The sequence below is a fragment of the Glycine max genome, chromosome 10 (assembly GCF_000004515.6).
Source record: "Glycine max cultivar Williams 82 chromosome 10, Glycine_max_v4.0, whole genome shotgun sequence".
Taxonomy (NCBI): domain Eukaryota; kingdom Viridiplantae; phylum Streptophyta; class Magnoliopsida; order Fabales; family Fabaceae; genus Glycine; species Glycine max.
The window spans coordinates 44,857,785-44,881,826 of NC_038246.2; the positions used below are offsets into that span (position 1 = coordinate 44,857,785).

Genomic DNA, 24,042 nt, shown 5'->3' on the forward strand with positions numbered 1-24,042 from the left:
GACAAATTAGAATTCAATGTCAAAGTTATAATGTCATTTTTCTTCATAGTTGTCCTATTGTGACTACAAGTGTGTTACCTAGCATAGTGGGCGTTATATTTAAGATTTTAAGGCTTTTCAATGCTTTATTGAACTAAAATCATGCATGGCCATGAAGAAAAGGGCGGTGTTGTAATAATTAATTATTAAAATAAATTCCATTAATGGTAAATACCTTACCCATGCCAATATGTTTCTGTGTCCTCGGACAAAGGCAAACAAATATTTCAGGCAAATTAATAACATAGATAATTTGCTTAGTCACATTCATTCACGTACGGCTAGAAAACTTTCAAAGTGTGCATGCATATGAATCGGGTAGTTTGTTGGGGATCACGTTTTCTTGCTACAGGTGTAACCTGTACTCTGAGAAATTACCTTTCTTTTCCCATATAAATAATAGTGATGAGAGCTTCATGGCTTCAGACCCAGAATTATATCTGTCACTCTCTCTTTGTCTTAAAACCTTTGTTTTTGCTTTGCCACTAATTAACTATGGCCATCTCAAAAAGCACAGTGGTCGTAGTTATTCTCTGCTTCATCCTTATACAAGAGGTATAAAGTAGTTCATTCATACCTCCACCAAAAAAAAGTGGTTCATTCAAATTATGTGTTTTTCATTGTTATATATGTTCCTATGTTTTTATGATATCTATATATCTATCCAGTTCATGATGAGTTTTTCTTGGATTAATTTCCTCCATTATTTTATTTCCGATTCATGCAACTTTTCATTAATTTTTCTTATAAGACAAAACTATTATTGAGAAAAAGGAGGCAAAACCAGTATACTAATGATTTGTTGCAATAGCCTAATAAGCTACACGCCTATATATATGACTAGAATTTTCTGACATGAAATAAACACCTGCAAGTGATTTCTTATAGCCTGGTATGTAACAGAACATGGCAACAGACAAATTTCAGCAGCCATTACTATAAATGATCAACGACCCTCCCATGAAACCTTTCCAAAAACCAACATATATCATACCAACCAGCCAAAAGACCAAAATCATTCAGGGAACAAATTTTTCATATGTCATGAAATCTTGAATTATAATCTTGGTATGATTTTAATTTCCGAAAACGTTTTTCATGTATACTACTGTTATTTAATTTATGCGGAATAGCTATGAATTCAGTGTTGTTTATTTTTTTACTTTTTACCCTCCTATCTTTCTCTTGACCTTGCCTAGCTCGACAGAACTTAAATTTGAACCTTTCTACTATAGTATATTGTTGCTATTTTTCTGACTGATATATATATATATATATATATATATGAAGATTGCTAATATTCTCTTTTCCATTTTTCTTCTTTGTGGAAAAAATTTCAGTTGGGGATCTATGGTGAAGATCCACACATGGATGCTGCCAAGAAGATAGGTAAGATTGAGAGTAATATAATAATATATAATTGGATTTTGTGTTATATATAAATTGTAATGTTCTTTTCACTTATTCAAAGAAAATTTTGAACTTTTATGCCCTTTTATTCTCTTTCACAATCTTCCCAACTTGGGTGAAGAATTATGCTTATGTATGAATTTAATTATATATATATGGTGCAGATTGCGGTGGCAAGTGCAATTCCAGGTGCAGTAAGGCTAGGAGGCAAAAAATGTGCATTAGGGCATGCAATAGTTGCTGCAAGAAGTGCAGGTGCGTGCCACCCGGCACTTCTGGGAACCGAGATTTGTGCCCTTGCTATGCTAGACTCACCACACATGGAGGAAAGCTCAAGTGCCCATGAAATGATGACTCGATCAGAGACGTCTAGCTAAGACTAGCACCATATGCATGCATGCAGTTAAATAAATGCAATTAATAATATTTTGTCTGAACGTAACTACGTGGTAATATGGTCGTCGATCGAGGAATGAGGCACCGAGGGAAGAACATAGATAGCACCAAATTAACGAGCTCCTTGGCCAGCAAAGTGGGAAAATGGATGACTAAGATCTTGATGTTGTTTTTAATTTTTATGCTGCACTATATTTCCTTTATCATATATATATATATATATATATATATATATGATAAAGCGAATGTATGATGTTAATTTGAGGCTTAATAATAATGTTAGTCAATGTTAGTACTAGTTTGCTTCTTTAATTAGCATAAAAATTTCCTTTATCATATATATATATATAAATAAGTTTGATTTTGTGCATATATCCTCTCTAATATTTATTTTTTTTAAAATGATATCGTATACTTTTTAAAATAAAAAATTATAAATTATTGTAAATACAATTTTTTTACTTATATATCTAGTCATGCAATAATGTGCCTTGAATAAATAATTTAAATAAATACTTACTGGCCACTGATAATAAATAAATAAATACTTACTCAAGTCTCTTCTAATATTTTTTTTCTTACGTTTCAAAAACAATAGTACTTTTTTTAAGTATATCTTTTCTAATACTTACATCTAAGGTTTGTTGACAATTTTTATTATCAAGACTTGATGAAGAGTGCTAAACAATTTTGTTGAAAGCATAATAACTTTTGATCTCTGTTAAGAGTTATTTAAATCATTAACAAGCAAAAGTGCTATATTTTAAAATTAAAGGGATAAAAATGGATAGAAAATTTTAGAAAGAATAATAAAAAACTTAATTTTTTTTATAAAGACAAAAAATATATTATACCCTATAAAATAAAATGTCTAACTCATTAAGTATAACAGAAAAAACATAAGAAAGAAATTAACAAATAATAGAAAAAAATGATTACATTAAAAATTTGAAGTGAGTGAGATCAATTTATAAAATTAGCATGAACAAAAAATAACATTAATAATATTAAAATAATTAAATTCTACATCGTTTTTTGTTTTGAAATATAATCAATTGTATCTGAGCCTACATGAAAATTTGTTGGAGTTAAAAATCAATACAACTTCCATAAAAACTACCACAAATTACAAACAAAAGAAGATTAAATTATAATTTTTGATTGATCTAATTTCTCGAATTCATAATTTTAATTCATTTTATTTTTAATTATAATATTGGTTTGTAATTTTATAAATCAATAATTTTTGTTCGTTTTGCTATAAGGTATGTGTGTCCAGTAACAAAAATTAATCATTGAAAAAAAGGAAATCATATTTTACCCATAACAAATATTTTTTACTAAAAACTTTTATTTTCTTATCATCATTAATCTGTGAACAGTTGAATTGAATCACACGTTTAGGAGGGGGGGGGGGGGGGGGTTGGGAATTTAGAAAATTAATGGGAAAAGCGGTAAAATACGAGTAAAGATTCTAAAGTTCTAAAAAATAAATAGACAAATAAATAAATCAGCCATGAAAAATCGATTGAATTGATTTTGATTCGTTGTTCCTCTCTTCTCCTGAATCATATGCAGTGCGGATTTTGGTCCGAATCGGTGAATCCCCAAAATGGGTAACAGCAGAAAGAAGCACCGTCGTGTGCAAGACTCGCCGTCTTCTTCATCCTCTTCGTCCTCGGACTCCGACCACTCTTCGCGGCGGCGGCGGCGGCTGAGGCGGCGCGAGAAGGAGCGGCGCAGAAAGAGCGAGGGAAAGGATGAGCGAAGGAGTAAGAAGAGAGACAAAGAGCGCAAAAAGAAGAAGAGGAGGCTCCACGATTCCGATGACTCCTACTCTTCGGAGGAGGGGGAACACGAACAACCTAGGGTTCAGCCTGAAACTGTCTTAACCGAAATGATGAAAGAGTTTCCCGATGTCGGCAACGATTTGAAACAGGTTTCACTTTAATGTCTACTCTCACACTATGTCAATTCCATTGTTAAGTGTTTTTTTGGTGACCACTATTTGAAATTGAAATTGGTTATTATTGCACGCTCTTAGGTCAATGAAAGTATTGTATGATGCATATATATACATATGCTTGATTCATTTGGTTTTTAATGGTCTTGTTGCTGTTGTGTTTGGGTTTAGCTCTTGCAAATGATTGATGATGGACAAGCTGTTGACATAAAGGGTATATCAGAAAAATCTTTAGCGAAGCGTTTGAAAAAGCTGTTCCTTTCGTTAAACCTTAAGGAGAATGGAGATAGGGTTTTCTTGCTGCGTTCTAAAGCTCGCCCTACTTTGGATGTTGTTGGCCCTCTGATTCAATCCTATATGAATATGAATCCCATGAATGAGCTAGCTGATACTTCGGCACCATTGCCTGAATCAAGTTCAGTTCCAATAGATTCTGGAAATGAACAGATGGTGGATGACCATGCAACGGCAGCTCCAGAGGATCATTCTGTTGGTCCTCGAAGAAGGTGATGAGTGATAATTTTTTTTGTCATTTTGTTGATATTTATTTTTTATTTTTCGAAATTATCACTTACTTTATTGTGCAGGGTGATTGGCCCTGCAATGCCATCAGCTGAATTACTCGCTGCTGCTGCGAAATTAACAGAGGCACAGACTGAGCTCAGGTACCACCCCATTTAAGTTCTTGTTGATTATGTTTCCTGGCTCAATTGAGTCAATTCACATCTGACAACGGCAATGATGATACTTTGATACTAATGTCTTTAGAGATGCCGAATTGGACGACGATTCTGAACTATTTGTAGGACCTCCACCACCAGCTCTAGTTTCTGAAGCAGAATCAGCTAATGAAGCAGAACGCTTTGAAGAGGTATTTAATCCCAATAGTCGTTAATCAGGATTATTTGTTGTTTCTTCAATTATTAAAATAAAATAATCAGATTTAGTGATTGATGTATGGTATTCCACTTATAAGATAAAGATTTTATTTGGGGAACATGAGAAAGAACTTCAATTTGGTGGCATATGCTTCTACTGTCTCCTTTGATTATATAGCCTCCTTCAGCTAAACTGAACAATCAGTCCTCTGAATTCGATGAGTCATAAATTGCTGTATTTGGATTAATCTTTAATGATCAGTTTTGTTATGGGATAAGATAGTTTGATTTCCTTTGGTCGTGGAGTCTCTTGGGGAGTTCCATCTGTTCATCTTTAGCGGGATTATTTTGAGTGGCAGTGGTGGTAGTTTGGCTCTTTGAAGATGGGAATCTTTATATTTTTTTATTTAATCTTTTTGTTTTACACAATTTGTCATTTGCGTTTTTGTAATTTCTATCTTTTCTTTTTGTAAATAGTTTCTTATAAAAAAAAAAAACTTCGTACCCCATTGCCCAGAGGCTCTTCGCTATGCGAAGGTATGGGGGAGGGAAAACTGTTCAATTCTTAGATTACTTGTTAATTTATTACAGAAATAGATTTTGGATATTTAATTATTTATTTGTAATTGAATGTGGAGGCACAAGTCATCACCTATTTATTTCTCAGGTAACCAGGATCATGGAAGTTGAGGCAGACAGCCCGTATGATGTTCTTGGAGCTAACCATAATATGTCCAGTGACAACATGAAGAAAAAGTATGTTCTCTCATTTGCTTCTTTAAGTAATAAAAGTTTCGGGTTAATTTTGTTTTTGAATTAATTATTTTAAAAACTGATTCAACTTTGTTGCCCCCACAGCAGAATTAGTTAAAAAAGCATTGCCTGGATGATTATTCAGTATTTTGCCGCCTACTGCTCCAAAGAAGTTATTAAGTTCTTTTGGAAATCTTCATGATCCAAATCATTGTATTATCATGTTACGTACAAAATGTAGACTATAACAGCCTGTCTTGAACTCAAAACATAATTTATCATGGTAAATAATATATTAAAGATGTGATGAGAAAGAACTGATTTTCTTTAACTTTTAAGGATGTACTCAAGGCATTCTATGTCTATACTGGGAACTGAAAAGGAAAAGCTACTAAAATATATTTTTTGTATTCTATGCAATAATTGAAAAGAAATCCAAACCTTATCCCATTATAACGACTACATATAAGCAAGATTATTTGGTTGGCTAATGTTTTCTTGATTAATTCCCCTTAGGTACTGGAAGATGTCACTATTGGTTCATCCAGATAAATGCTCTCATCCACAAGCTCACCAGGCTTTTATTAAGTTAAATAAAGCTTTCAAAGAGTTACAAGATCCAGAAAAGGTGAGCCTGCTAGAAGGATGGTTTATTACTGAAGTTAATGGTGCTTTTTGTGGGACATGCTTACAGCTCTTTCTTTTTGTGACATATTTGATTAATTGCTTTATCTATATCTGGGACTGGGTTTTCTTTTGTTTTTTTCTTTTCTTTTTGGTTGATTGTTGCTTAATTTATTTCTCATATATTTCCTTTACCTCTGGTTTTTCCCTATAGAATTTCTTCAATTAAAATTGCTGTTTTGTTTTGGCATGTATTTTTTTTTCAAAAGATTTTTTGTTCTCAAGTTTGGGCATTTGGCATATAAGTTAGATACTTTTCCTTTCTGATATATTTGAATGCTTTTTGTTAACAAGAAGATGTTGTGTGGTTTTTGTAGAGGAAAGCAATGGATGAGAAAATCAAACTCAAACAAGAACAAGAGCAATTTCAGGTACCTTGAACTTATTTGTGTGGCTGTAATAGTGGTGATTGAAAATCTTAATATCTTCGTTTGACTGCAGGCTGAACTTAAAACCATGCGTGAGGCTGCACTGTGGAGAAGATCTCAAGGTGAGTTCCATATTGTAGAGCATTCTTGTTAAGTTAGTTCAGGTCACTTTTCTGCATAACATGCTTAATATATCAATGAGTGATATGAACTTAACTTTGATAAGGGAAAGAGTTGGAAAGAGGATGGAAAAACTGAAAGGGTTATCTTGTGATAGAGATACTTGTAGCACCAGTCCCCCCAAGTAAAACATGAAAAGAAGGTTGTTGGAGTGGGTGTGGAGGAAAATTAAGAGCAAAATTCAAATCTGTCCATTCCATTGGGGCTTAATGGTGGTGGGGATTACATTTTCTGACATTCATAAAGCATATTGCCTCTTTTATGTAAACGAAAGAAAAATGTATTAATATTTTGGTATTTAAAGGTTGTAATACATGAACTAAAGGAGAAATTTTTTATGGTTGTTTCAAGTCATACCTCATGTCCTAGTTTTACTTTACATTATGATTACACTCATTTTGTAAGCCTATTTTATTATTATTTTCTTCTTAATTCTAATGATCCATCCTTTTGCTGGGAGAAGGTACTTTACTGTCATATGTCAATAAACCAACACAAAGTGTTAGTGCCAGATAATTTGGTGATAGTGTGCTTAATTTGTGGTCTTTGGAATGACTTTAGTGGGATGTACTTTTGCTTCTTGCTGGTATTGAATAGTTGTCTTGTGACATTTGAGGTTGGAAAATTGGTCTGGCATGAACAAACATGTTCCCCCCCCCCCCCCCCCATATTTTTAAGGTTTTACTTTTCTTTCTTGAAATGAGAGGACGTGCAGTTGGTTGCTATTACTTGTGAACTTTGTTATCTTATTGCTAGGAAATCTGTGGCAGGTATTTCCATGGAGGGTGATGAAGAGCTTCTGGCACAAACAGAGGTTAAAGTAGAACCAAAAAGGGATGAGTGGATGACAACACTACCTCCAGAAAGGAAAGTAAGTCCTGTGTAACCCATCTATATGGTATAATATATAGTAACTTTGAAACATGGTTTAATTATGATTATGATATAATATAGAGTCACTTTAGCTTTATATATATGATCTTGGATATATTTTAGTTGATTTTGTAATTTGTAGTTACCACTTACCAATTAGAAGTTTTAAACTGGCTTGGGTTATGTTATATTGGGGCTTAGTGTTCATATATATTTAGTTTTCTTTGTGGGTTGAGGTTTTTGGTAGTGGGATGTTTCTAAATCCTTGAAATGAATTTCTAAGCATTTTAAGAAACTGCAAAGCCATTTTCTTTGGGTTATATGATACAGTTTCATCTTAAGTTGTGATGCCTAAAGAATTAGGTCTGATGCTTAGGATCTCACATCTCCTTGCTTTTCTGATAATTTGTTCAAGCAAGTCTGGACCTCTTTTTTGGGGCATACATCTGAAGTAATTCTAGAAAGTAGAAGCCACTAATCCATCCTGCTTTTTAACATATTGAAACTATAAAGCCACATTTTGTGAATTCTGTTTAAAATTGTAGAAGGATTTTGATTGGATTTTTTTATTAACTTTCCTTTGCTCTCGAATGAACCCTAATTTCTTGCATCCTACGTAGGCCTCAAGTCCTTAGCATAGTCCCTGGTTCCTTGTTCAATTTCTGGGTGCTTTGCTCTCCTACCCCACAATAATTATCACAGCTCAACCATATCTAACATGTCTTGTAATTCTAAATCTACATTGGGACATATCTACATGGGGAGCTTTCATGTTTTCTTTAACAGTTATATGCTTGACTTTCTGGTTGCTGTTAATAGAATTATTCAAACACTGAATAGGAGGGGGGAATTTTAGACCTGCAGAATGTCTCCTACTGTTTCAGACCCACACTATGACTTTTTTTGTTAGTTTTTTTAGTATAGTATAATTCTCATTATTAAAATCTGTTTTAATATTCTCTTAATTAAATTTGATTCTAATTTTAAAAAATTGCTTGAGACTTATTTAATAAAGAAAGAATTCAGTTTTTCTTCTAAATAATACCCACTTATTTAATGTATTTGTGTTTCAGCCTGGTGGTATGACTATGCAATCAACCACTTTTAGCCGGGGCCCAAAGGAAGGTAGAGGTGATACTAGTGTTTGGACAGACACCCCTTTGGACAGGGCCCAGAAAGCAAAGATGAAGTATGTATCCTCTTTCATTCTAGAAATGCTTTGGTTGGACAATTTCTCTTTCTTACAACCTATCTAGTTTACTCCTTGAAATCAAGAGCTTTAAAGCCAAAATGACATTTACATGGCAGTTATTTGGAAGCATACAATGAAGCTACTGCACTAGCTTCAAATGAAGAGGATAAGAAAAGGGCTAGTGCGGATGCAGAATTGGTGGACAAATACAATAAAGCAAAACGGTCAAAAACATTGGTGCAGAAGTATCAAGAAGAGGTTGCTAGCAAATCCAAGAAAAAGTCCAAGGAACTGAAGGAAGTGAAGCAACAGCCGGAGAAGGAAGACTGGGTGGGTCAACATCCATGGAAGCCATGGGACCGTGAAAAGGATCTGACAGCTGGAAGGAAAACTGTAAATTTTGATTCAGAAAGCATGACTAAGAACTTATCTTCAAGGTTTTCTTCTGGAAATTTTCAGAGGAACTTCCTTTGATTTGATTGAGTTTACGTTTCATATGATGAGCCCTTTTGCCTGGACACATCTGTTTGATCTTTGATGAGCTTCTTTGAGAAATTGAATTTTTCTTTTTCCTGATGGTTAGTTTCTGTCATTCTTCACGTATATTATGTTGATTTTCTTTTCTTGATCAACTATATCATAGGCTAACTGATTTTATAACTTATACAGGTGTATATCTAATTATCTACCAAGCTTGTTTATCCGAAGTATTTATGTTTGTTGCACACGTGATTCATATAGTACGGCATCTACGGTTAAAGTTTGAGAATTAGCTTCTATCCATGTGGAAATAACTTTTAACCTGACTGTGAATTTTTAAAAAAATATGATTCAGTTAAGAGTTATTAAATGGTGTAATAGTACCCATTTATTTTGTATATTTAACTATATACATCTTATTATGTTATGAATTTTGAATTTACATTGTTTTTTAACTATAATTTGTATTATTATGTATTTTGAATTCACATTATTTACTAATTGCAATAATCTTATCATGTATTTTTTTTCACATTATCTATTAGTTATCTTATTATATTCTGTATTTTGAATTCACACAGTATAATAATAATGTAAATTATATAAGATAATTAATATTTAAAAGTTATTTTAGTATAATTTATATTATTTTATTTATGTTGTTCATTGTTTGTCAAATAATATACATGATAAAAAAATTTCCTATAATTCAAGTATTTATTGTGTTCTCTTTATCTTGTGTAATGTAATGTGCGCATCAAAGAATTCCAAGAAAATTAATAAGAAATAAGACTTAAAAAAATGTTCATATATAACAATTTAAACATTGAGGTTTTAGGTTTAAGGGCTAAAAAAATTGGCACAAATATAAAAAAAATGATTAATTAAACCTAAAAAATACAAACTTAAAACTAATCAAAATATATTTTTCATATAAAGTTTGAGTTGAGATCAAACAAATACGTGTAGTTCAAATTTAATTGTCATGTATAAATTAAATACAAGTAATCAGAATTAAGGGAAACCACAATGGTTTGTAAATTAAATTAGAAAGAAAGACAAAAAATTCAATAAGAATAATTTTGTTAGATTCTCACCGATTTTGATAAAACTTTGTTACGGGAATATTCCTCCTTGAATAATTCTATAAGATGTCATGGCATCATAACATTTAATTATTTTATTTTCGAAAATAATTTGATTCAAGAATATCAAGTGCATGATACTTTTGGGAATAAGCAAGGACGGATCTGGTGGGGGCAGTGAGGGGCTTTAGCCCCCCTCCCTCAAATTTGAACAATAATATATAATATTAATTAATAATAAATATACTATTTTCAGTAATGATATATACTAACTAATAATTAAATACTACTTACAGTAAAAATAAAATAAATATATATATTAATTAATATATGTTAGCACTGATTATATAATAATCTTTTTAATACTGAAAAATATAATATATATTATCACATATTATAATTTAACTCAAATATATATATGTATGATAAGAATGACATTTTTATGGTTTTTTTAATTTTTATTATCTAGGCTAATTATGCTTTGTATATTATTATAAGTCTCATTTATCTATCTATATATCTAATTGTTAACATTAATTATGATAAATATATTTATATATAATTGTTATAAATTTTGATGACTTTTAGGCATAGTTGTGAAACCCAATCCCATCATTGATCCCAGTTGAAATAGTGGATTAGTGATTCAACCGATAGGCCAGTCGCTGACTTGGTTTGACCCGATTTATATTAAAATTTTAAAATTATATATGTATTTATTATATATAAGTATATAACTAACATTATTTGTGTAAGAAAAGTTCATCCATACACCAAAATTCAAAATAATAATTGATAATAATGAGATATCAAAATGATGTCGTAAAGATGATCTATTTATTATTTTTTTTGTAAAACCAACCGAGTCAGATCGGTCCAACCAAGATCTGGTGACCTAACCAACTAGGTCTCGGTTGGACCGGTCCGACCAAATCAATTGCGTGATCGATCCAATAGTAAAACCAACCTAGTTATGCCACCAGGTCTCGATTTGACCAGTCTGACCAGTCGAGCCGAATCGGATTTTATAACTATGCTTTTAGGTATTATTATATTTGATGAGCTTTTTAGTGAGATTATTAGTGTAAGTGATGTTTGATAGTTATTGTGCTTGTGGGACAAAAAGATATTTTAAAATTTGAAAAAAATTGTTCAAGTTATAATCACACGTATTTCCTTCTTGCATTATTTGAAATAATTTTATTTTTTTAACTTTATCGGTAAAACTAATAAATAATTTTATAAAATTTATTATTTATTAAATATTTATTTGTTAGAAATTAGATATTTAAATAATTAAAGTATAAAAAAAATTCAATCCCCCTTTGATAATTAAAGTATAAAAGAAATGTTCTCAACGAGTAAAATTCAAAAATATAATCGAAGATATATAAAATTAAGGAAAGTTATACTCTTGTCATTCAAGATTTTTGAAAAAACAATTTAGTTCTTTAAAATTGACTTTTATGTTGCATATTCTATAAAATATAGTAAATGAAAACTAGTATTTAGAAAAGTCAAATGAAAATTTGTTATATTTAAAAGGACCAAAAAAGTAAATAAAAAATTGTACTTAATGGACAACTTAAACTAACACAAGAATTATACGAGAAATAAAGTTTTACAATGGCTAAATTTTAACAACTGGAAAACGAAGGACCGAATGAAAAAAATGTCATGTATAGAGAAAAGGAACAACATTTAAGTCGTCTTCTTTCTTTCTTTTTTTTTGGTATTGACATTTAAGTCGTCTAAAGATAAACACTTCTATTTTATTGTCAGAATATATATTATTGGTTATATATCTTTTCCCGACAGAGTCGTTGCATGGGAAAAAAAACAGCCAAAATATAGAGAAAGAGAATACATTAACATTAATATCCAGGTACAGTTTATAAACATTCAAGGGGCTGATATCTGACACTTTCAAGCCTTGATTATAATGATTAGAGATCACTTCAATCACTCATAACCAAATTAATTTACAAGGTATAATGCTGCATGAGACAATCAGTTTCAGACACTTTACCACGAAGATGAGCTTATAATTCCAACAGGTCTTGCTCATTTTCCAAATCCCATACAACAATTCTTCCATCCAATCCTGCAGATTCAATGAGTAGGCATTAGCAAAAGCAGCCTAGCAAAGAACATTATCAGCACAAAAAATAACAAATATTCAGATGACCATCCACCCTCCACTAACCTGATGTGCTGAAACGCCTTAGCAATGTGCCATGATCCCCAAGAGGCATAATACAACTACAAGCCAAAAAATCAACCAGCCATTAACAGTTTATATGAACTTTAAGTTGCCTGAATCCCACTGTTAATGGAATATCCATCCATTGTGTTGTGGGTAGGAGCATAATAAATTGAGCCGAACAATGGAAACCGCTACCATATAATTGAAAATCTCAGCATTTTAGAAATATGTAACATAACCAATAACATTTGGAAAAAGTACGGAGGTCATGAAAGGAGATATATACTTTATACAGTTTTCGTGAACAGTTCCACGAGTTCTTGAAGTTTCAACTGTATCATTGCTCACTCCATGCTTCGATTGGCCATAAAACTTTCCAAATGCTTCAGAGAACTGATTAAAAGACACAATTTGACAAATGAAGGAAAGAGTAAACCTCCAGTTAACAACATAAAGAGTAATACTACATGATTTAGCTATGCCAACTAATGACCTCGTGCCAACCTATCTAAAGCTTGATTTAGCTGTCAAATTTCACATCACAATATGAGTTTTAGATAATAAGAAAATATACTTAATTGCATTTTTTGTCTAGTGTGCAATTTTTGTCCCTCACTAATTTTTTGTTCCGAAGCCTCAGTAAAAAGGGAGGGCTATGTTAAGACCATCGACAAATCAACATTACCTAACGACCTTGTTTTGATTCATGTAGTTGACCTTACCTAATGAAATAAGACTATTGTTGTTGTTGTTGTTAGTCCCTCAATATTTTAATTGCTACAATCAAAATCCTTTTATCACTTTTTCTTTACACAAAACCCTCAAATCCTTGTTTTTCACTTAAATTAGAGGTCTTGGATGAATTTGAAATAGAAAATTATTTAAAAGGTTCAGAAAGTAAATTTTTGTTGAAATTTGAAAGATTTTGTAGGGTGTGAGCTTAATATATTGAAAAGGGAAAATCTAGGACTTTTTCAACTTAGGGTTAATATGATGTTTTGATTGGTAGATTTTGAATGAGATTTTAAAATGGTTCAATGGGTTCAGTTTGTGGAGATTTTGATGAAAAAAATGTGAACTCAAGTGTTGTATGTAGAAGAAAGTTGACTAATGAACTTGATTGTAGCAATCAAAAATGTTGAAGGACTTGTTTTTTAGCAATATAAAAACAAAAATGAGGGACTTGTTGACCAAAAAATTAAAAGTACAATTAAGCCTAAGAAAAACAAGTCATCAAGCAACAAGTAAATAAGGACACAAATGAAACGGCACCAATTCAAACAATTAGCCATGTAATGAACACATCAAGAATGTGCTTAGCCACAAGAAAGGATATTTTTGAAAATCATAATTGATATTCTGATTCTAGTATTAATTACAGTTTATAGGGATATTATCTTTGATTTAGAGGAAACAGAATAAGATTAACATTGATAATCCGTAAAGGCGTGTTTCAAGTTTAGAGCCTAGACAATGCTAACCACCAATTGAATCATGCTATGTCATGTGTGCTACTGAAGTTCAGAAAAAAGATTATGATTGTTCTTTTGACAATGAGGTAGCTAGAAAGGCAAAGGGATGCTTTAGTCAACGATGGATCAGTTCATTTTCCATTTGACAATTTCTTTAGAACCAGTGATTTTGCTTTTACGAGATTAAAAAGGAAGTGCTATGGAAACCTTTCAGCTTGTGTTACAATTAACAATAACTACATACTGTATTGTTCTAATTTTCAGCAGTAACTTAACCCTTCCATTTTAGAGGATATATATCCTCTGCTAATTGTATTTTCCCCTTTTTCCTAAAAAAAATTTAGTTTTCTTTTAAAAATCTCAACCATAGTGTCTTATCCTTGTACCTTAGTAACTCTTTTTTAATAATTTGTGGGGTTCAACTAAATGTAGTCATGACAAAAGTATCTTCATTAGACATCAAAATGGAGTTATGTCCCCTTGAGCTAACAGCATTATTTTTCCCTGACATTTCTCTTTGATCTTTCTAATTGGTCTAATCTAAATGTGTTAAGGATTTAGGAGGATCAGGAATTCTCTCTATATCAAGCTAGCCATGCTACAACTCCATCAGTATTTCCATGTTAGACATTAAGATTAATGAAATTGTTTTCCGGCAGGAGATTCATGTTTCTCATAGCTTAATCAATATTAAAGAATCTTTTGCAAGAAATTCAGTTACCTGTGAGCCATATCTTGATCCAGAAGATACTGCTTTCCGTTCTGCCAAATATCTGACAAAACTCCTAGAATAAAAACACATCAAAAGAGAAGGAAAAATAAATGAGGAACCAAAATAATCACTTTTCTTCCACCTAGAAAGATAATTAAAAGCATCGTTATTTAGAGATGAAAAGCCTCAATAATTCTAGCTCTACTAGAAAGTAGAATGATTGCACACAAATTGGCCAAGTCACATTGATAAGGACAATCTTAGGAAACAAAAATATCTGAATTTGCACGTACCAAATTCCCCTTTCATCTGCAGCAAAAACCATTGGGTTACAATCAAATCCCACACCTATCACTTTTCTCTCAGAAACAAATAATACCTGAAAACATGTCATACAATGATCCACCAATTCCAAAAATATATCAGTAAATTATCCACAAAAAAAGCCATGGGAAACTAAAAATGGTTAGACAGAGTGGATGCTGACCCACATCACGGAGCGGCAAATCACGGAACACAACATTTTGGGCCAAAGGAGAAGGACCAACATCATCAACAAAATATATCATAGAATTATGACCTGTGTAATATCAACAAATACAGTTGGTCAAAAGACACAGACTTAATAACGTATAATGACTTCACAAGCTCCCATGATTTAATAGAAGAGCCTGATAAATAAATACATTTTATTACAATGGGTCAAGATAAATAAATCAAATCTTTTGAGCACCATGAAAACCTAAATACCTAATAGTACCAACATGTTTATCTTTAATAACTCTTGACATCAGAAAGAAGAAAAATGAAAACAAACAAAAGGAAACATTTAGCCTGCTGCCATAATATAAGCTAGCAAAGTGCACAAACCAGCCAGAGGAGAGAATTTTCACACCTACATACGCTAGAGTATTGCCACTTGGTGACCACTTGACTCCGAATGTCCAAGACGATGAGAGATCAAGCTGAACAATTTGCTGTTAGACAAGAAAAATATTATAAGCAGATGCTACACTTATCCAACAGGTCTTTTCATGTTATTTCTCTATTTTCTGTGGTTTTTGAGGAGATGGAAGAAAAATTGTTAGCAAGAAAACTACTTAGAAACCATTATTCAGTTCATTATTATAATTATAATCTTATTCAAATCAATTCTTTCAGCCACATTCAGTCATTGATCGATATGCTAAAAATGTTGAAATATATAAATACAGACATCAAGACCTTGACAATTTTTTTTTATAAATAATATCAGTTTCAACTTTACAATCAACAACAGGTGAATAATATATCCATAAACAAGCTTCACAAGCAATGTATTGCAACATGTGTGAAAATTTATTATACATTAAGCTGATCATAAATATAAAAAAAAAATCATATGAGGAATAAGAGTTAAAATTGAACCTCTCCAAATTTTGAATCTGGTGAAGTACCCTTTTTCGAATCCCTGTGCCAATTCAACATTTAAACTTGAATGATTTAAAAAATAAACAGAAAAAGTCAGCCACATTCAGAGTTTCTTTTATCATACCTTGCATCAACGCCTTTTATAAAGGTGGAGAATACTCTGCATTTCCCATCTGTGGATGTTGTAGCAAGAAGAATCTGCAGTTAAACGAAAAACAAAGATGATGTGCATAGGGATTTTTACATCACATAACAAATATATTTCAAAACACAATTATCTAAAATTTGATTCTGAAAGCAAAATGATCTAACAGACCAAGACATTATTTGGGTGAAACAATAGAGGAAACAATTTAGAAAAAAGAGGGTGAATAATATATTTAAAATATTGATGATTACAAATAAATCATAATAGTAATCCACAAATATAGCCATATAAAAAAAATCATTTCAGAGAATTTCTCAACAAGCCAAGGAAGTGCAACCTAACCTGGAGCTGACTTGGTATACAAGAAAGGCTTTTAATAACTACTATAATAAGAACACTTGGAATATATATCTATCTATATATGTATTTACATAAGTATGTATGCAAGGATGCATGTATATGAGAAAATCAGACTAACATTATCGGGATGCCAAGAAACACTTGTCACAGAAGAATCATGTCTTTTCCTGATAAGTTTGCTGACCCACCTGCAAAGTAGATACAAATATATAAAATAACCAATGAAAAGAAAAGAAAGATCCATGAAATTTTTTGAAATTTTAAGGTTCCAAATATATCGACTATGGGTGTCCATGGGTAAGGTTGGGTTTGGGATTTTTTGGACCCAACTTGCTCATGAAAGCAGTGGATTGGATTCGGTCAAGTTAAGGATAGGCCATTAAGGAAATACTTTTTTCCTTCAACCTAATCCAACCAACCCACTCATGAGTGAACTCTAACTGAATACAAAATGGAAAATTGATTACACATTTTACACATAACAACTCTAACTAAAGTCAACATAAATCCCAAATTAACTACAAAGTAGCACACCCCATCAATTTGAATTATTAAACATTATCAAGGTCAACATTTATGAACGTGTCAAGGACATGAACTGGCGGCTATTCCAGTAATAGAAGATTTATATAGCGGGGAACTAGATGCCTTGTAAACCAATTAAAACAATCCTTCACATGTTAGGTTATTTTACTCAACAAACTATTGTCTAAACTCTAAACACACCTTTAAACAGCCAAGTCTAAAACTACAGTCTAAGCAGATCTAAGGTGAATCTATAATACAAAAACTAGACATAACCATTATATTGCCAGGATGCAAATGAACTTGGGAAATAAAGTGCAAGGGAACACTGACAGACCAGTTGTTCTCCTGCTCATAGTAGCATATACAAACAGTTTTGGCTCCACTTCCCACTGCAAATTTGTTTTCTGCCAAAACAGAATTTGGAAATGCATCAGAACCATATAACTTTTAACAACAATTTCACAGAATAATTAACAAAAAATATTTAGACAACTATTCTAGAAAAACCAAAATAAGAAAAAGGATATTACAAAGAAGGTGAGCAAGCACCTGAGTAGTGAAGGGCAAAAGTGGCCCAGTGGAGGATCAAACCTCCAATATTAACATTACACCCAAGACTAGGAAGACTTGGGTTGGCAAAAATATGACAAATATAAAATTGCACCAGACATGCATGACAAGGGCATGACTAGAGTTAGCTTATATACTATAGCATCTTAGCCATCATAACATCTTCCAACACAGGCACTAAGTGTAATCCAACAGTGCAGAGGGTGGAGAAGGAAGCAGAGATTTCACTCCTACACATTTGGTTTAAATTCTGAGATGACTCAGACACCAAAAATATGCTTATCTAATTCTAGAAGGCAGACACAACTCAACTTTATTTGCCCTACACAAAGGTTCATGAATATATAAACATATCCTCACTTAAGAAGAGAAGCATAGAGAAACTGAAACATGGCAACATGTTTCAAACCTTTTGGACTCCATTGAACACAAAGAGCAGCACGGTTTAGTCTAAGAATCACAAGAGTTGGCACCCATTCTGATCCTTCCAGGTTCCAGACATATCTACAAAGACCACATGGTTTGTCTTTTAATTTGTTATTTTGTATAGTGTATATATATAAAGGCAATGCTAAAAATTCACCAAGATCTAGGGTGATAAGTATAATGTTCTAAATCACATAGGCACTCACGAATTCCGATCATGGGATGCAGTAACTATTCTATTTGATCTTGCACTCCAGTCTATCCCAGAAATTACCTGGTCATGCTGAGAAAAAAGCCAAGAAATGACTTAGAAACTATTCATAAATTCTCCAACCAAATTAGTTAATCCATTATACACAGAAATGCATTAGAAAAAGAAAATAAATCATTATATTATTCTTATCAAGGTTGTGGGGATCCTTTGGGGCAAACCCAATCTATTCTCTTTCTTTATCATCAATCGAATCACTGTTCAAGACCCAGGATTCTATTTTATCATCAATCCAATCACCATTCGCGCTTTATATTTTTCTTATCAAGGAATAGATTGCTTTACTTGGATGCCAAAAACACCAAAGAAATTATTCCATAGAAGAGAGATTGCAGAGCAATCCAAAAAAACAAATCAGAAGCTTTTTTCAGAAATCAATTCTGTTGAATTTGTAGACTTTGGTATATGGTGAAAGGAAGTATGAAAATTGAGAGAAATTCCAAAGAGGGAGAACCGTGGAAATAGGTTAATTTATGTATTTTGAAGTAAATTGAAAAACTAGGTGAGTTTCACACAAGTGCATTATATAAGCTCTTGACTCAACTCACTATATAACAAAACCATTATCTGAATATAACAAACAAATCCCTAAGCAACTTCAGCAATTGATCACATGAGTACATGAGTTCATGGACAAAGAATCAATTGCTACTAGACTCAGATATTCATATAACAGTATCATATAAAGTAAAATTATAATATAACTTATTGCAGAAAAAATTGCATTCATTCTCACAGTCTGCCCAATCACTTTTGACAATCTAAATTAACTTTATAAGCACCAAAAGCACCAATTTTGAATATCTTCTACTGTGATCACATACAGAAGCAAGAGTACAGAATTAATAGCATTGTTTTAATTGAGAGAAAAAAAGGAGGAATACTAGCAGAGTACCTTTTGAAGAACATACAACTTTTCCCATTTGTCTTCAACCAACCTATAGATGTGCACTTCATTATTGTTTGGACATAAAGCAACCACTACAGAAGGAGATAAATATATTACAATATTTCCTAGACGAAATTCAAATCAGATTCAAAACAGAAACGAAATTACTCAAACTGATTATCAAAACAATCAAACAAGTTACAAATCTTTAATAGACGATTAAACACACCAGCATCAACAATTTTCCGAATTTTAGGAATCCAAACGATTCATAATTCAAAGCAATAACACATAGAGATTGCCAACTTCGCCACAGCTTCGCTCGATTACAAGTGAAAAACTTAAAACGCATAGAAGGAAACAAAAAATTAGATCCAATCAAAATCGCATCTACAAAAGCGAGCAACTTCCACAATCCATCAAGGAACGGAAGAAATAAAAAAATTGAAACCACCGTCGAATCAAATTTCCTAAAATTCGTAAAAGAAAAAAGAAGAATCGAAAGGCCTATTCTATTCTCTCTGGAAACAGTAACAATTTTCTCGGAATCCAAACAGAAAAAAAAAATAGGAGAAAGTAATTACTGGATTGATCGGGGCTCCAAGCGTGGCAAGTGATGCATTGCGCGAATTGGTGAACCGCCATCACCGCCATATTTTCTTCTCTTCTCTGCACTGAGCAAAACAGAGTGAGAGTGAGAGTGAGATCTGGTGAAGTGAAGTTGGAAATCAAATCTTTCTATGTTTGGAACTTATTAAAAAATGAATTTATGTAATATCATGTTATATTTTTACAGTTTCACCCTTGCAGTAAGAGATTCATCAACTTGTGTTTATATGTAAGTACTCTATATCTTCTTGGCTAACAGCCTAACAATACTAGGCACTTTGCATGTAAATGTATATATATTACATTACATACATGCTTTTTCCTCATAGCTCAAAATTATTATGAATAACACACTAAACTACTTTTTTTATATATAGAAATCACATTAAACTACTAAAGGCTGTTGTATATGATTTTCTTCTCAAACAGGGAAAAAAATAGGGCAGTGGCAAGAATTCAGAATCTATATTGGAGAAAAGATTACTATATTATTAATCAAGTTAAAAACAGAATGTCATACCAAAACATAAATATCCTCTCATAAGAATACAATTTTGGATACTTCATAAACATATTTTTTAACCAAACAGAGAAATCCTGGAGCAGGAAGAAATTTGAATATTAGACATTACGACTCCATAAAAGACCAGATAAGGGCCATCTATTTTTCACAGCATTAAGCAAGTTTTTTGCTTCAACAACTGAGCATCAAATATTGCTTCTAGAAAACGAAACATCAAACTTTCTTAAATATCCACTGAACTGAACATTTCCATGATTGGTTTTAGAATCTTCACAAATCACAACTTGTTTTTCAATGTTGATATTTGACAATTGGTTTTAGGTTGCTACTACTTTAGATGACTTGTGCAATTTCCTTGGTTATTGTTTTAATATCCTGAACTCCTTCACTATCAATTTCTGTAATAAGAGTCTTCCTCACAAATCACAATTACTTTCTTTCTAGACAGTAGACACACTCATTGATTTGAAGGAGAATTTGCCAAAGATAATTGGATTTTTTTTTTCACAATAGACCTCATTCCTATAAATGGGTTTAATGCCTCGAAATTAGCAGTGTCAATGAAATCAATGTCTTCAATGCATACTTTCCACCTTTGCTTTTTCACCCTCATCTTTTATTTCACGGTCCAAAATTTTGGATTGGTGTCTATCTTTTCCATGGATTTTACTAGAGATGGCAAAAACAAGTTTGACTCAACAAGTCAACTCATAAACCCACAAAAAATGACAAAGTTGAGTGGCAGCTTATGTAAACCAATAACCTTTCATATTACCATGGAGTCAGTTTTATTGTCTCAGTCAATGTTGTTAAATTCAAGATTCTACCTTAAGATCGAGAGGGAGGTGGACACTCTTAACTTGGGGATTGTCACCTAGAAGTATAGAACGTAAGTTTCACTTTTTTTACTTAAAATGAAAAATTACACAATATTATCTAAAATAATATCTAAAACACAATATCCTAAAATAATATCTAGTACATATGCACTCAGCAAAAAATAAAAATCTAATACATACGCAAAAAAGAACATAAATGAAGAAAATAATATCTAAAACACAATATAAAAAAAACTTGAAATGAAAAATTATAATCATAACAAGTCATAATATCGGAATTGTATAATCAGAAAAGTGGGACAAATACTTTTTTTTCCTTGTTGTTGATATGAATGTTGTGTTGTTGACATTGTAAGGAAGTAGTTCTTGAAAAAAAAACTTGGGCCGAACTCTTGTTTCACAGTTGGGCCAAGCCCTGATCCAATGGATCTTGTAGCAATACGAATTGGAATGGCTCCAGAACCTTGTGGAAGACAAGCTGAAATTACAAAATTTCTTCCTTTCTCTCTTCAATATTGTTTAGGTTGCATAGAAGTATTTAATTTATAAGCAGAGCTTACAAAATATTTGAAGTGCAATCAAGTTAAGTCTAATGCTATGAGGAGTTTGTGAACATGTTACTGAACTTCAGTTCCATCATGTTTAATCTTTTTCCATTCAGTTTAAGACTAACATACAAATTAATTTTAGTTTATCTTCTATTTAGCCCGTTTGCTTATATATAAACACAATTGTCTCCACATCGTTGGAGTTTTGATCTATTATTGCATCTACTGGATATTCAATTCTGACCAAATCTATAACAATTTCTATCACTTGGAAGGGTGGGGGGCATGGTGGAGGAGAACAAGGTTTTCGGTGAAGGCTGATCATTCTCCCAAGACTTTGGAGATATAAGACGTGTTGGAGGGTTAAAAAAGAAAAAAAAATTCATAAATTTAAATCTTTCAATTAACAAAATTAATATTTTAACAATAAACATTTATCGATAAAAAAAATCTCCAAAAAATTTACTTTCAAGAACGTAAAGAGAGAAGATAGAGAAGTCCGAGATGAAAAAAAAAAGACACCTTACATAAGCATAATGATTTATATATAATTCAACGACTATAATTTCTTTAACTGTACCTACAATTGCCTTCAAAATGGGAGAGAATTCGTTCCCACCTACAAAGTTCCACCCTGAATTCCAGACTCAGCTTTTATTGTCTCTGTAATGTCATTCTATTGAATACCATATGAATCCACTTAGTTTCAAAAGGTTTGGAGATAGAGATTTTCATGGAAAAATTTAAAATTTGGGAGTTTTAAGTGAAAGAAAAACGATGTTGTAACTAAGTTTACTTGATTTAAATAAAAAAAATATTAAATTGGGTAAGAAAATTGTAGACCAAACACAATTTAAATTAAATAAACCAAGGTACATTTAAGACACAAATATTTATATAATACTACATAGTATTGGCTTTTAACATAAAACCAGTAATCTTTAAAATAAGATTATTTTCTGTAAATATTTAAAAAGTTGATATATAAATTCGCGTAATATATATGATAAATATTTTTTTTCCAATTCAACATTCTACAGTTGTAGAAATTTTAAATAAAATTGCACTTACTGTGAGTTATTACCACATCACTTAGTTCTAACATTTATACTTGAGATCGAAACATTTCATATTTTTTTATAGTTTATTATAAAATCTAGTTATTTATATAATCTAAAAAAACATAGTTTAAAGAGTCTAGTCTAAAGTATCATAATTATATCTTTTTACTATTAATTACTGAAAAGATTTATAAAAAAGGAATTACCCTGTCAATAATTTATGTAAATAATTATTGAAAAACATTAAACAATAAATGAATTCAAATTGTTACTCACAATAAGGTTTCTTCATGTTATTGAAAAATAATAAAGTGAGAATAATAAAATTTAGTATGATGAAATAATTAAACGATAAATTTATTTATTCACTCTTTTTATTTATTATTATTTTAAAAAAATATTAAAATCATCAAACGTGAATATTTTATAATTCTTCTATTTTTTTTTCACTTAACCAACTTGATCACTCCACAAGTTAATCGATATATATGTAAAATTACATTTTTTATATTTTAATTTTGCTTCTTCTTTAATGTTCTCTTTGCTTCAAAATAAATTATTGGCATTGTCAAGAAGTAAATTTGGCGAAGAGAAGGTTTGAAAAATAAATAAATTTTGAGATAATAATGTATACTTAGAATTGGAGGTTGCTTGATCATGGGAAACTAAAATAAATTTCCATTATAAACTCATATATATTAAATTTTATAAAAATATATTTATTTTTTTATATTTTTCAAGTTTTAGATTTAATTTTTAAAATAATAAAAAATTACTTCCCCACACATAATTTATTCTTCTGATCGCACGGGTACATCAATTAGTTAAAAAAAAAAAGTAGAAGGCAGGCTTTCAAGCGTCTTATCCTAGAGCTCTCCCTGATTTAAAACTCTGTTGTCTTTTGTGTGTCACCAAATGAAAATAGCATATATAGAACACAATCCAGGTAGCTTGGTGGCCATAGAACAACCCAAACTAAAAATAAATAAAACTTGTCCCAAGCTATTTATTAAATATTATCTAGAGCCATAGCCTATAGGTTCACAATAGACAAAAGGCATAATCACCAAAACTAATCATCAATTCTTCTATTGACACAATATTCTTAGGAGAAATTTATTAAGGGAGACAACTTGGGTTGCGACACAAGGCATGTCGTTATCAAACTT

General features: G+C 31.5%; 3 protein-coding genes across 5 annotated transcripts; 2 read left to right on the forward strand and 1 right to left on the reverse strand.

Moving 5' to 3' along the window:
• Positions 1–470: 470 nt before the first annotated feature.
• GASA16 (gibberellin-regulated protein 16) lies at positions 471–2,160 on the forward strand. The gene is made up of 3 exons (XM_014762838.2): positions 471–594; positions 1,380–1,428; positions 1,614–2,160. Exons 1-3 carry the CDS (start codon positions 535–537, stop codon positions 1,793–1,795), a joined length of 291 nt encoding a protein of 96 aa, XP_014618324.1. The 5' UTR covers positions 471–534; the 3' UTR covers positions 1,796–2,160.
• Positions 2,161–3,229: 1,069 nt separating this feature from the next.
• On the forward strand, positions 3,230–9,312 carry LOC100788598 (uncharacterized). The gene is made up of 11 exons (XM_003536336.5): positions 3,230–3,784; positions 3,980–4,314; positions 4,396–4,473; positions 4,577–4,679; positions 5,354–5,442; positions 5,956–6,067; positions 6,441–6,494; positions 6,565–6,613; positions 7,442–7,542; positions 8,618–8,733; positions 8,853–9,312. The coding sequence occupies exons 1-11, from the start codon at positions 3,458–3,460 to the stop codon at positions 9,208–9,210; spliced, it is 1,722 nt and encodes a 573-aa protein (XP_003536384.1). The 5' UTR covers positions 3,230–3,457; the 3' UTR covers positions 9,211–9,312.
• Positions 9,313–12,152: 2,840 nt separating this feature from the next.
• On the reverse strand, positions 12,153–20,168 carry LOC100789138 (actin-related protein 2/3 complex subunit 1-like). 3 transcript variants are annotated; one of them, XM_006588378.4, is made up of 16 exons: positions 20,088–20,168; positions 19,878–19,967; positions 19,300–19,385; positions 18,340–18,416; positions 18,117–18,211; positions 17,472–17,541; positions 16,728–16,797; positions 16,226–16,299; positions 16,099–16,141; positions 15,587–15,668; positions 15,183–15,271; positions 14,985–15,070; positions 14,701–14,764; positions 12,794–12,900; positions 12,508–12,563; positions 12,153–12,405 (listed from the first exon to the last, which is right to left on the reverse strand). In XM_006588378.4, the coding sequence occupies exons 2-16, from the start codon at positions 19,945–19,947 to the stop codon at positions 12,344–12,346; spliced, it is 1,131 nt and encodes a 376-aa protein (XP_006588441.2). In that variant the 5' UTR covers positions 19,948–19,967; positions 20,088–20,168; the 3' UTR covers positions 12,153–12,343.
• Positions 20,169–24,042: the final 3,874 nt, after the last annotated feature.